Raw genomic sequence first — 14,499 nt, forward strand, 5'->3', positions numbered from 1 at the left:
TGAGCACAACCCAGGCTTCCTCCCTTTCAGTTTAATGTTAAACAGCAGGAGTGAGGTTCAAAAGTTAGCAACGAAAAATGCCACGTTAGTGGCAGAAAGGGCCATTCTATTTAACCAACAATTGTTGGGTATATAGAGTACAGTAGATCTTCGCTCAGTTCTGTAAGTAAAACTTACCTCAATACCTCACGGATGTCGGGATTCCTCCAAATTTCCTTATTTAGTGTTATAAACAGCATTAGCGACTGTTTAAAAAGCAAATCATGCGTGTTTGTGGTTTATTATATTTTTACTTTGGTAAGGAAATAGTATGATAAGCTATTTAGAAATGTTTACTCGACGTTTGTTCAAGGAAGAAAAACCCCTTGGGGAGTTGGGATATTATTGGTATTAATATTTTTTTGTGATAACATTAAATAATATTATGCTATTATCGTTAGTTTTGTTATTCAAAGCAGCCTTGGAAAAACGCCACGATAAAGCTAACTTAACATCGATATACACCTCAACATGCAACCCCATTGGCGGCTATGGTGTGGAAATCCCCTTCGCAGAGAAGCCCCCTTGGGGAGGGGGGGGAAATGGATGCGCTACATCCTTCATTCTGTGACCCTTCATCATCCTGTCACATTTGGTTGAGATTGGATAAGTAATGACGGAATGTATTGCAGTCAAAAAATCAGCAGACAGACAGACACCAAATTGCATATTTTAGTATGAATGCCAGATTTCACTCCAGATTTTGACACTTAATTGGTCCATACGACTTGCTCTGATCACATCAAATGCGAAATAATATTTTGATAATATAATTTAATTAAATCCATGAGAGCAGATTGTGTTTCCAAGGCAAGGCACATTTGAATAGGCCAAAATAAAATGGCGGCATAAGAACACAGCAATATGACAGTGGGTGACGAGGATGACACAAAGGTTTTTTTGTTATTTTTTGTGATGAGCACATCCTAAATTAGCTTCAAATGGGTGTTTAACTCAAACACGGTTTTCCTTCATGCACTCCCTTTGAGTTTGATAAGTATGCATGCAAAGGTTGGGGCCGGTAGGTTTCATGGTTGTGGAGTTATGGAGGAGACACACACACACACACACACACACACACACACACACACACACACACACACACTGCCTTTTGTTATTATAGATTACTCTGTTTTCAAGTCCTACTGATCTCCAAGATAAGTTTCTAGAATATGAAATGATAAATGCTTATATTTGTGCTCGACCTATTTAAAGATTTGTTTGACATTTGGATGTAAAGCATTGGGACATGGAGGGATGTAAAGGGAAAGTATAACATTCCAGAACATTCGATTAAGTCTGTGAATCGTTTGTTGTTTAGCTCGCAGTGTATATTTTGTTTCTACCTGACCGCTCTCACCAACCCCATATTGTGATATTTTTTCATATTTACAGGAAAGTGTGGCCTGCAAAAGCCGTGGTACTTTTTGTTTACTTCCGCTCACTGGAGAGGAGTTTTTGGCAGGAAATCCAAACAAAACTGCTACTTTTTGCCTTCTTTCGCTTATAACAATCCAGTCACAGGAGACACTTTGGAGAATGGTAAGTTGTCCTATAGAAGTTGCTTATATGGAATAAAAGATAGTATTATTCAACTATTTTCCATCTCTTATGAATGATTCAGGAGATAACGAACGAGTAATAGGCGTCCACAACCATCCTTGACCTGTTGTGAAATATCGGCGGACGTCCTCACTTTTTCACCTTTGTTCGATTTTCAATTTGTTTTCTCCACAACCGCCTGAGCGATTGACACAAAACTATCAATATTGGAGCGCCTACACATGGAGAATTTTTCCTGCAAGAATTCCCTTGGTTTCCATGACAATGATGTCCTGTACCTCACATTTAATCAGATTTTCGTGAAAATATAATTACCCTGCGCTCGCAAAGCGAAAAGCGGCATTCAGTTGCGTACGTACGTGTGCCGCGTCTGCATTTTAAAAATTCATTTTCTCGGCAACCCATTGGTCAGATTGATATGAAATTTTCACCATCGGAGGGCCTCCTCCAGTAGAATATTTTAAAGATTACTATGACGCCATAGGTCACGTGGTACGGACGCCATCTTGGAAAAACATTACACCTTTATATCTCCCAAACCGCTCAATGGAAAAAATGGAAACAAGGCTCCTTGTCAAGTACTCCCCATGGGGAATAAGATATATTGATGACGATGTCATGGGTGCCTTAATTATGACGTCATAATTCGACAAGTACAACGCTTGATCTGATCAGTATGAAAAAAAAATCCTCTGCAACTGTTAGTCCGATTGGCACCAAATTTTCAGAATATGAGCGGCTCCTCCTGTGGAATTTTTAAAATGATAATTATGACGTCATAGGTCACGTGGTACAGGCACCATCTTGGAACAAGCGAAAAAAAGTTGCATCTCTATATCTCCGAAACCGTTCCATGGAAATTTTTTTAAACATGGCTCATTGGTGCCAGCTAGGGTGCCAGCTTAGGATCCTAGGATCCTGGGTTCGAATCCCGGTCGATCGCTGAATTAACGCGAGAGGGGTTGACTCAGCCTGTCATCCTTCCGAGGTCGGCTAATTGAGTACCAGTTCACTGGTCGTAAAAAGGTGACAAACAGGGTTGGCGGCAGGAAGGGAATCCGGCCGTAAAACATTGCTTCAAAAAGGGGACCAACAAAAACAACAACAACCATGGTGCCCGAAAAAGGCCAACCCCCGCTTTGCGGGGAAAAATGGCCTCTAAAGGTGTTTTTTTTTTTTTTTTTTGGCAAGCCCTCTGCTTTGGGAATAGGTGTTAATGATGACGTCATTGGTGCCATAATTATGACGTCATAATTCGACAGGGACAACGCCTAGTCTAATCAGTTTGAAATTTATTGAGCATGATCGATGCCATAATTATATTAGAGAATATAAATTTATGATGTCATCGCTCACGTGGTCTGGCAGCCATATTGAATCACAAAAAAAAGAAACGTTCAAAAACAGAAGAGTTGGCTCATGCCAAGTTCACTGCGCAGGGTAAGTATTATATGAATACCATCTAGTTGTGTCAGTTATTAATTTGACCACATAAGTATTTCATTTATATGGTAAAATACTTTTCACATTGCCCGTTCGTCACCAATTAAAGCATAAATCTGATACTTTGACAATTATCTAATTCAAGTAGCACTTCAGGGAGAAGACATTTCCGCCAATTTTGGGTGTCGCCATGTGATGTCATGTTGATTTTTGTATGTCACGTTGATTCCCCTGACAAACCTATTCTGGCAGAGGGGACTTTCGGGATCACGGAGTCAATAATTGGACAAGCTGGCTCCATGCCAAGGCTTTTGGATAAATTAACATGCCAATTAAAACAAAGGTAAGAAGAGAACATTTGGGATCCATTCGGACGCTCTATCGACAATCTGTCCATATAAACCTGAAGACTTCAAGGAACAAAACATGTCATCATAGACTGTAAACGAGGAAAAAGTCATATAAATATTTTAAGTTTGCCAAACAAGTAAATATAAAAAGAAGGAACTTTGGAAAAGGATATCGGGAAATCTAATACCAGGGCAAACAAACTGTATATCAAAACATGTATGTGAATTGTGTGTATATGTATATGTATGTATATGTATATGTATATATATATATATATATTTCAATTAGTTGAGTTTTGATGCAAAGTACGATAAGTTTGCATCATTTAATGTGTGACAAAGCAATGGGGAAGTCCCCAGAATTTAATGAAATTGCTTATAATAATGGTGTCAAACATCTCAAAGATATAAATAATTCTCCCTCTGCAGAAGCTGGTTAAAGACTAACCTTTGAACCTAGTTAGAGTACAGAATGTCACTCTGTCTCGTACAAATGCTATTATAGTGTCGGTCCTGTCGGTCTCCATTTATCCCTCCTATTCCTTACTTTCTTTCTAGGTCTCCCCAAAAATCAAGTGCCAATGCATGTTGTTGGTGTTGCCTTGCAAGATGTCGAAAAATATTACAACAAAAGGAACGATGCAGCACTGAAAAATCTAAGTGTGGAATTCTTTGAAAATCAAATCACTTCCCTGATAGGCCACAACGGTGCTGGAAAGAGCACGACCATGTAAGTGGAATTGGCTTTGATTACAATGTGAACAACTGAGGTTCACAGCCTACTCTGGTGTCCCTTATGGCTTCTCCGCATGAATGGTGTTTCGTGACTCTACCTCTCTAAATGGTGTCCATTGTGGCATCACAAGGTCAATTGTATTTTGATCTGAGAATAACTGGTGTAGTTTTTCAAATTGAATGCAAGTTTAATAATATTAATATCAATATTAGCAAAGTTATCGGTATAATTGTTGGTATCGGTAACAGTATTGTCATGTACTCGGTCTTCCTAATGGGCGGTGCCAGACCGCCGGAGATGAACTCTTAAGACACCGAGCAGAGACGTGATCTGCAGCGACTCTGCCATGCCAGGAATTAACGATTATTTCATTTGGCTCTGCTTTGAGTTCAGCTCGTACATTCGGTTACGCTGGAGGGCAATTCCACGGCTTAAATGAATCCCCAGTGGTAATGCTAAAGCAGAACAGGTTTAATGAGTAACAACCAGGATAACCAGGATCAGTGAATCAATGAAAGAACCGCATTTAGAGGCCATGTTTCCCCACAGAGCGAGGTTTGGCCTTTTTTTTGGGCACCGTGGTCCCCTTTTTGAAGCAATGTTTTACGGCCGGATGCCCTTCCTGCCACCAACCCTGTTAGTCGCCTTTTGCGACACACGGGGAATAACCAGTGAACTGGTGCTCAATTTGCCGACCTCAGAAGGATGCCAGGCTGAGTCAACCCCCCTGGTGTTAATTCACCGATCGAACGGGATTCAAACCCAGGATCCAAGGATCCCAAGCCTGCACCCTAACCGCTAAGCCAACACCAGGCTGTTTGTGCACCAGCACCAGGTGCACCACCAGGATCAGTGAATCAATGCAATTAAGATAAAGAAGAAAACCCAGAATGGCAAGAAGGCCAGTGCCTCTATCTTAGTCGAACTTAACATGAACAGACTTGTTCAAGAACACAGTCAATATTAAAGAATCAGAGAAAAATGAAGGTGAATGTGGAGCAGTGTTTTCAATTTGAAGTGCCTGTGAGGTGCCAATTGGTTTACAAGATGGGACCCTTGGCTCCTGCTGCAGCTGAATGGCTCATGCAGTGACACGCTCGACCTGAGCCGATTGCAAAACTCAGGTCGGCACCGACCTCATCCTCATCCTTTCCTGTTGCTCTGACTGACTCCACTTCCTCTCCGCCTCTGGCTCTCGCTTGCCTCATCTCCGGTGCTGACCCCATCCTTGACTGACTCACCAACTGCGAGTCACTGACAAACTCTCACCTGACCGACTCACTCTCCACGGCTGGCTTATATAGCCACTGACGAGCATCCCCCGCTGTGATGTGTCCCTCCCCCGGTCACAATTACTGGTCAATGATATTGGGTGGGGAAAGAAAGCTGACAGAGTTGACTGGGGGCTGGTGGGGAAAGAAAGAAAAGACATGAACATTTTTTTTTTTTTCAAGTGAGTTTAAATAATGTTGTCACCTGAACATCCCTTCAAAAAGATTGAGTATCCTTAATAGAAGCACCTGCTGAAGCCACAAACCAGTTTTATTCTAATCTGACCAGGTACCCTGGCTTTTGATACCTGTGCATATTTTTCTCGTCTTAAAAAATAAGTTGCAGTTACAAAAACACAAAATGATCTGCTGCAAGACAACGCAATCATCCATTTCTGATTGTCAAATCCCAGTGACAATGACAATTCAGTCGCTTGCGTTTTAAACATACACCTCAAGTGCTGCGCTTGCTTTGAAGATTTAAATGCTGGGAATTTTGGAAATTTAATACTTACTTTCATTAATTTTTTTTCATTATTTTCCCCCCTCCTCACTCCTCACCTGACACAGAGCACTTCTGACAGGCCTGTATGAGCCCAGCTCAGGCTACGTGTTTGTGAAAAATCAATCGGAGAATGGCCACGAAGATTCAAAATCCACCCTGGGAGTTTGCCTCCAGCAAGATATTCTCTTTCCAAGCCTCACCGTCAGGGATCATCTTGTGCTATACAGACATCTCAAAGCACCATTTTCCTCCAAGAAGGAAAAAGAGAATGAGGTTAATGAGTAAGTCCAACTTTTTAATGAGCAATTGCTTTTGAGAAAGTTTGTAAGTCTGAAAAATGGCATTTTCTAAAATTACAACAGAAGTTTCGGTAAAACATTCCCACTCAGAGCTGAACGGATTTTCAGTTGGGAAATCAATAATCAATATCAATAATCAATAATGGAAATCAATCAATAATCAAAGGAAATCAATAATCAATAATCAATCAATAATCAATCAATCAATAATCAATCAAATCAATAATCAAAGGAAATCAATCAATAATCAAAGGAAATCAATAATCAATGCTCACCTTCACTCCTTCATTCCTCTTTTCTCTCGCCTCTGGAACAAACTCCCTCACTCTCTTCAATCCCACTCCTCCCTCCAGGTCTTTAAAACAGCTGTTCACCACCATCTCTTATCTTCCCCCATCCAAAACCTTGATCTTTTATATCCCCGATAATTTCACCCCAATTCCACTTTTTGAAATACCAACTTCTGTCCTGGAAGTCCTTGGTGTCCTTGTGTTTTATACTTCTCCCACCCCCCCCCCCCCCCCTTCCCACGCCTCCTGTCCCCAAGCCCTCTCCCTCCCACACATCTCCCTGCTCTTAAATGTTGTGTGCTCTCAAGTGTTTGTGTGCTTCCCCTTCTCTTGTCTTCCGCTCCCTCTTTTTATATATTTTGTTTGTCTGGTTGATTTGTTTGTGAAGTAAATGTCAGCTCTTTCACGAGCCTCGATTCAATATACAAAAAAAATAAAGGGCAGTCAATAATTAATGGAGTCAAAAACAACACATTTTCCACCTCATTCAAGGAAATTCATTGTTTCTTTGACCTTTTTTTTTTTTTTTTTTTTTTTTTCTTTTTCTTTTTTTTTTTGTATACAAGATCGAGGCTCGTGAAAGAGCGAACATTTATCACACAGAAAGACAAACAGACACATAAAACAAATAACATCGGGAGCGGTAGACAAGATGGGGAGAGAGGGGGAAGGACACAAACACAACATTTGAGAGCAGGGACCGAGAGACATGGAGACATCGAGAGATCTGTGGGAGGGAGAGGGCTTTGGGGGGGGAGGCATGTGAAGGGGGGGGAGGCAATGTTTGTCCGTTTGTTTGTTACTTTATTCCTTTGCACACTACTTCATTATGAAACTTGAATGGCACTCAGTAGAGTGCATACCTCCACCAGGCTGAACATTTATGTTTTATATCCCACTGATAGGCTAGGTCTGCATCTTCACCAAAATCGAATCAATTCGTCATTCTCACACGTCATTGTCACACCACGAAGTTTCGTCCAAATCCATCCACAACTTTTTAAGATATCATGCTCACAGACAAGTAGACAGATAGACAAGAAAGCATCGTCTATCATTATCTCCACCACCAAAGGTGGATGGAGGTTATGTTTTCGTCCCTGTCTGTCCGTTTGTCCGTTTGTTTGTTACTTGCAAAATCGAAGATTCTTCAAGTATATTGGTCGGTTGCGTTTGCTATTCTGTCTGTTTGTCTGTCTGTCTGTTTGTCTGTCTGTCTGTTTGTCACCGGCCTACAGGTCACAATTCTAAACCGATCGTCATGAAACTTCACCTTGTTATATAGGTCGTCACAATTGAGAAGCCTATTGATTTTGAGGTCAAAGGTCATCTGGAGGTCACATTTCTAAAATCGCCATTTTAAATCCGATTGAGTTGAAAATTGAACAGCATTTGTACATTGAGTCACTAAAGTGGAAAACCAACTATTTTTGAGGTCAAAAGGTCAAAGGTCAACTCAGTCAAACTTCCAAAATCATCAACTTTCATATGCAAACCGTTAATTTTCATCCGATTGACTTAAAATCTCTGAAAAAGACTTAAAATTAGACTTAAAATCGAAAACGCTCCTGACAAAGTGGAGAAGTTTTTGTCAAACCTCAACTCTGATTCTGCAACTGTACCAGACTGCATCAGCCCACGGGTCCTAAAATCCTGCTCTGCCGCTCTATCTCACCCTCTCTCTGTTCTTTTCACCCTCTCTTTTGTTCAAAGTCATCTGCCAGCATCTTGGAAATCAGCAAACATTACCACTTTACACAAAAAATGTGCAAAAACAGATCCTTGCAACTACAGACCAATCAGCCTGCTTCCAATTATCAGCAAAGTCATGGAATCCATCATTGCTTCGGATATGAAATCTTTCCTCTTCTCCAATGGCTTGATCTCTGATCATCAATTTGGATTCAGACCAGGTCATTCTACTCTGGACATGTTGCTTCTGCTGTCTCAGCAATGGATGGAGGTCCTCAATGCCAAACAGGAAATCAGAGCTGTCTCACTTGACATATCACGTGCCTTCGATACGGTCTGGCACCCAGCTCTGCTCACCAAACTCTCCTCCAATGGTATCCATTGAAATCTCCACTCATGGCTTGTGGACTTCCTCTCTGGTCGTAGGCAACGTGTGGCCCTGAATGGATTTCTCTCATCTCCCCTTCCTTTTCTGGCTGGAGTTCCCCAAGGTAGTGTTCTGGGCCCTGTGCTATTTCTGGTCTTCATCAATGATCTCTCCGACTCTCTGGAAAATCCTATCTCTTTGCTGATGACTCCACTCTCTGCTGCTCCATTCCTCATCCCTCAGATCGGCAGTCTGCAGCCTCCTCACTCTCTGCAGACCTGGACAAAATCACAGACTGGTCAAACAAGTGGAACATGTCTTTCAATCCTGACAAATCTCACACTCTTACAATGTCTCTCCGAAAAGACTGACTGGACAACCCTCCCATCTACTTTCTCAACAATCCTCTCCAAGAAGTTCTGTCGCTCAAGCTTTTGGGTCTCACTATCTGCCATGATCTTTCTTGGGAAAACCACATTTCCAAGCTGGCCTCCAAAGCCAGTCGCCGACTGGGCATCCTCCGTCGTGCGAAGTCCTTCCTTGGCGTTCCTGAGCTCCTCACCACATACAAGGCTTTCATCCGCAGCTCAATGGAATACTGTTCCCCCCTCTGGGCTGGTGCTCCTGCCTCACACCTAGCTCGGCTTCACGCTGTTGACGCCAAAGCTTTCAGAATCATTGGAATCCCCTGCGATTAAGTTAACTCCGAGGGCCTTTCACTTACTCACCGTAAGCAGGTTGGGTGGTCTTTCTGTCTTCTACCGACTCCTCTCCGGCCTTGCTCCTCCAGCTCTCTCTGGGCTCTGTCCCCCAAATATTCCTACAGGTCGCACAAGATCTGCCTGCAACCCTCTTATGGTTAAACTGCCGAAATCTCGGCTCTCTGCTCACCTTCACTCTTTCATTCCTCTTTTCTCCCACCTCTGGAATAAACTCCCCCTCTCCCTTCAATCCCACACCTCCCTCCAGGTCTTTAAAACAGCTGTTCACCACCATCTCTTATCTTCCCCCATCCAAAACCTTGATCTTTTCTGCCCCCGCTAATTCACCCCAGATACACTTCTTTTTTTTTTGGGAAATTTCAACTTCTTTCCTGGAAGTCCTTGCAGTGTTCATATGTTTTATACCTCTCTCACCTCCCCCCAAGCCCTCCCCCTCCCACATTTCTCCCGATGTCCCTGCTCTCAAATGTTGTGTTTGTGTCCTTCCCCCTCTCTCCCCATCTTGTCTACCGCTCCCCTTATTTTTTGTGTTTTATGTGTCGGTTTGACTTTTTTGTGTGATTAATGTTAGCTCTTTCACGAGCCTCGATCTTGTATACAAAAAAAAAAAAAAAAATAGAACAGCATTTGCATAGTGCCTCATTCAATATGGAAACCAACTATTTTTGAAGCCAAAAGGTCAAAGGTCAACTCATGTCAAACTTCCAAAATCATCAATTTTCATCTGCAAATTGTCAATTTTTGGGAAATTGACTTGGAAAATTGAATAGCATTTGTATATTGCCTCACTGAATTGGGAAACTATTTTTGAGGTCTAAGGGTCAAAGGTCAACTCAAGGTCACACTTCCAAAATCATCAATTTTTATCTGATAAACCGTTAATTTTCATCCGATTGACTTGAAAATAGAACAGCATTTGCATAGTGCCTAATTCAATATGTAAACCAACTATTTTTGAAGTCAAAAGGTCAAGGTCAACTCAGGTCAAACTTCCAAAATCTTCAATTTCAATCTGCAAATCGTCAATTTTCGGGAAATTGACTTGAAAATTGAACAGCATTTGCGTATTGCCTCACTGAATTAGGAAACAAAATATTTTTGAGGTCAAAGGGTCAAAGGTCAACTCAAGGCCAAACTTCCAAAATCATCAATTTTCATCTGAAAAATTGTCACTTTTCATCGAATTAACCTGAGCTTTGATCGAGATTGTTAATTTTGATCTTGATGAAATGGACAATTTGCTGGATCAACTGCAACCTATTGTCATGGCGGGGGGGGGGGGGGGGGGGGGGGAGCGATTTTGCAAATATCGTGCTCGGCATAAAGTCTTCTTGTTTCTTTGTTTGTGAACAAGATATCTTAAAAGGTTGTGGATGGATTTGGACGAAATTTGGCAGAGAGGTTGTGTGTGTCACAAGGAAGAATCGATTCGATTTTGGTGAAGATCTGAATATGGCTTCGGATATGAGAATTATTTAATTTTTAAGTGATTCTTCACCATTGAGTGATACGGGTGAAACCAACATATAACAGGATATCTCAAAAAGTGATGGACGGATTTGGACGAAACTTGGTGGACAGGTTGTGTGTGTGACAAAGAAGAATCGATTCAATTTTGGTGAAGATCTGGATCCAGCTAGTAGAATTTTTTAAGTGATTCTTCACCATTGAGTGATATGGGCCAACCAGACAGAGGTATGTTCTCTACTGAGAGCCGTTCTTGTTTCCTTTATATTTTTTTATGAACACTAGTAGAAAAGCTCGTCAAAAATGATGGGTTGGAAACGTTTATTTGACTGTACAGCGTCGTGAGTGTGCCAAAGTTTGAAGCCTCAGCCTTACGAATTTTGGGTCCTCTGGGTCTTTTGGGTCCACAGGATATTTTGGGTTTTCGGGGCCCTTGGGATATTTTGGGTCTTTGGGGTATTTGAGGGTCTTTTTGGTCTTTTGGGTCTTCTGGATCTTCTGGATATTCAGGGTCTTTTCGGTCATCGGGGTCTTTTGGCTGCTAAGCTTATTTGGGGTCCTCAATGTATTTTACGTCCTTGGGGTCTTTTGCATCTTCGGGTCCTTGGCATCTTTTGGGTCCTTGGGGTATTTTGGGCCATCGGGATATTTTCGGCCTTCAGTGTTTTGGGTTATTTAAGGGTCTTTTGGGTCTTCGAGGTCTTTGGGGTCCATTGGGTCTTTTGGGTCCTCGGGGTCTTTTGGGTCCTCAGGGTCGTTTGGGTCCATGGGGTCGTTTGGGTCCTCAATGTCGTTTGGGTCCTTGGGGTCATTTGGTTCCTTGGGGTCTTTTCGGTATTTTGGGTCCTATGGGTCTTGGGGGTCATTTGGGTCCTCCATGGGGTTGGGGGGGGGGGAGTCTTTTGTTTCCTCTGGGTACTTTGGGTCAAGTATTCCAGATTACAATTGTGGGTGGTGTCGTGTCAGCTGTCCAACCAATGTGTGAAGAGCGGACATACATACATACAAACATAAACATACATAAATACGTACATACTGTACACGATAATGGAAGTCACATGAACAGGATTCGGTTGGTTTCTGTTGGGTTATCATGTCCTGTGGCGAGCATGAGAATGCGCAGCGAGGCCAGCCGCAGTTGCACACGGTCTCCCGCACGTGTCGCACTGGAATCTGGTTGACGCTGCTTGGTCCGGATTCTTTCTCCTCAAGTGGGCCTGGTGGATACGTACATACATACATATAGATAGATTTCACCAGACATAGAAGTCCCTTTGAATGAAATTTGTTTAATCATCATGTTTATCAATGTTTTTGGTCTAATGCTCTTGTTTATCAATGGTTTTGTTTCGATCAACCCTTATAGCAATAGTTTTTGTCAAATGTTCCTTATCAAAATCATTTCTGGATGACTTCTGCCTATTTCACTTGAACGTCCTATTTACCAAAGGTTTCTGAAAAACGTGGGCCTACAAGAACATGAGAACAAATTGGCAGGCAAACTTTCGGGTGGCATGAAGCGCAAGCTCTCCATCAGTATTGCCTTCATCGGAGGATCATCACTGGTTATTCTAGACGAGCCTACAAGTGGTATAGACCCATGCTCCAGACGTGGAATTTGGGATGTCATTTTGAACCACCGGGTTGGTAAGAAACATTTGCCCCAGCATTTCAGCCCCACTTTACAAGTTTTTGAAATGAAACTTTATCTTCACAAAACTTTGTCTCGTGTTATTCTTCAGGCCGGACGATTATTTTATCTACGCATCACCTGGATGAGGCAGAGGTCTTGAGCGATCGTATCGCTGTGTTGAAACAGGGGTGCCTCACGTGCTGTGGAACTCTCCTCGAGCTGAAGGAAAACTATGGCCAGGGCAGCATGCTGAGCTTAGCAAAGCAGGTTGGTACTGGAGAGAGAGTTGGAGTGTCCATTACGATGTTAGTTGTTGTTGTATCGCCCCGGAAAGTTCTTCCGAACAAGCCTGTGGCATGGATGAGGCCTATCAAACTTGCAGGAGCAACCCAGGGACCACGTCCCCGTCCCCCCCTACCCGCATCCAGGAGAGTGTACCCCCGCTTTCACGTAGTTAGAGCCACAACAGAGTTAGAGAGAAAAGAGACAAGAGGGAAAAGGCCGATCCATGGGGACCGATGGGCACTCTGACTACGACCGCACTGCCTTGACGAATTCAGGCAGTAGAGAAGAATGGGGGAAGATTGGGTCCCCAACTTGCATTGGGGGGGACGGGTGGATACAACCACCGTGAAGAAGCATCCCCAATAGTTGTGAGATGTTAGTTGTCTTAATATGCGTTCAACCTGGCCTACTCATGTGCTTCACTTGCTTCATTGATTTGCTGCTTTTTCTGGCCTTTCGTTTCACACTATCTGGCCAAGGGTAAATCCTTTTGAGTTGTTTCTTCATCCTTTTCTTTTCAGGCAGCCCTGTCTTGCGACACAGAGAGTGTGACCAACCTGATTTGCACTCATATTCCTGCGGCACAGCTGTTGGAGGATTCCAAATCTCAAATGATGTATGCTCTCCCTGCATACTTCCTCACTGAGCCGAGATGTGGACAAGCTCTCTTCCAAGACTTGCAAAACAAGCTTCAGGACCTGGGCCTGGTTTCGTTTTCGATTACCAATACCACGTTGGAAGACGTGAGTATAATGGAAACAACATGATTGTGATTTAAATATTTGTTTAGCCAACTATAGATGAGGGAGGGGTACATGGTTTAAAAATACTTGTCTTTATAGGTGTTTATGAGAATGGTTGATAATGAAGAGGAAGAAAATTATGTCAACGAAACTGAGAAACCCCACAGTAAGTTTGTATGGAACACTTGACTGCATTGATCATTCTGAATACTGGTACGGAACAAAGTTTGTGTGTCGCATCCATGGGGAGGGGTGGAAAATGCTTTAAGGATATAGATGACATCGATGAATATCATCTGTAGGCCGGAGAAGGATTTTATAAGATTTGTGCCGCATACGCAACAAGATTTGTACCGCAAAGCCTGGTGTTGGCTTAGCGCTTAGGGTGCCGGCTTGGGATCCTAGGATCCTGAGTTTTAATCCCGGTCGATCGCTGAATTAACGTCAGGGGGGTGACTCAGCCTGTCATCCTTCCGAGGTCGGCAAATTGAGTACCAGCTTGCTGGGATGAATGATCACGGTGTGTACCTCGGTTTAGAATAGGTACACCATATCCCTGCATGTTGTAAGAGGCGACTCAAAGGGTTGGCGTCAGGAAGGGCATCCGGCCATAAAACATTACCTCAAAAAGGGAGCAATGACAATTTGGAGAAGATTGTCATGGGGACCGCAAGGCTAACCCCCGCTCTTGCAGGGAAAATGGCCTTAAAATGCCTGTTGTTGTGTTGTATGGGCAGGGTACAGCCCGAAGTACCCCGTGGGGGTCCTCACTCCCTCTCGTCAAAAATCAAGGTGGGGAACCCGATCGAAGCAAGGGTGGAAATCACTCCATTTATGATGACGAAACGTCTGATGCTCCACGTGGAGATCGGTTTCTGAGGTTTGGGACATGGAATGTAGAGATAATGACAGGGAGATCAGGAGAAGTGGTGGAAGTATTGGTCAGAAGAAGAGTGGACATATGGTGTGTGCAGGAGACGAGATGGAAGGGAAGTGGTGTGAGAATGGTGAAGGGTAGGCTGGGACAGAAATACAAGTTTGTGTGGCAATGGTACCCGGAGGGCGTGAATGGATTTGGTGTCCTGTTTTCTGAG

The 14,499-nt window shown here is 42.9% G+C and overlaps 1 protein-coding gene across 1 annotated transcript in view; it reads left to right on the forward strand.

Annotated features, from left to right (window-relative positions):
- Positions 1-14,499, forward strand: part of LOC137429501 (uncharacterized) — a 278,822-nt gene that overhangs the window by 196,183 nt on the left and 68,140 nt on the right. Inside the window, exons 39-45 of the mRNA XM_078781105.1 lie at positions 1,435-1,581; positions 3,954-4,125; positions 5,973-6,188; positions 12,195-12,391; positions 12,487-12,644; positions 13,184-13,405; positions 13,505-13,571. Coding sequence (XP_078637231.1) covers positions 1,435-1,581; positions 3,954-4,125; positions 5,973-6,188; positions 12,195-12,391; positions 12,487-12,644; positions 13,184-13,405; positions 13,505-13,571 — 1,179 coding nt within the window. The remainder of the gene's footprint in view (positions 1-1,434; positions 1,582-3,953; positions 4,126-5,972; positions 6,189-12,194; positions 12,392-12,486; positions 12,645-13,183; positions 13,406-13,504; positions 13,572-14,499) is intronic.

Source organism: Myxine glutinosa, chromosome 6 (genome assembly GCF_964187855.1).
Source record: "Myxine glutinosa chromosome 6, kmMyxGlut1.1, whole genome shotgun sequence".
NCBI classification, from domain to species: domain Eukaryota; kingdom Metazoa; phylum Chordata; class Myxini; order Myxiniformes; family Myxinidae; genus Myxine; species Myxine glutinosa.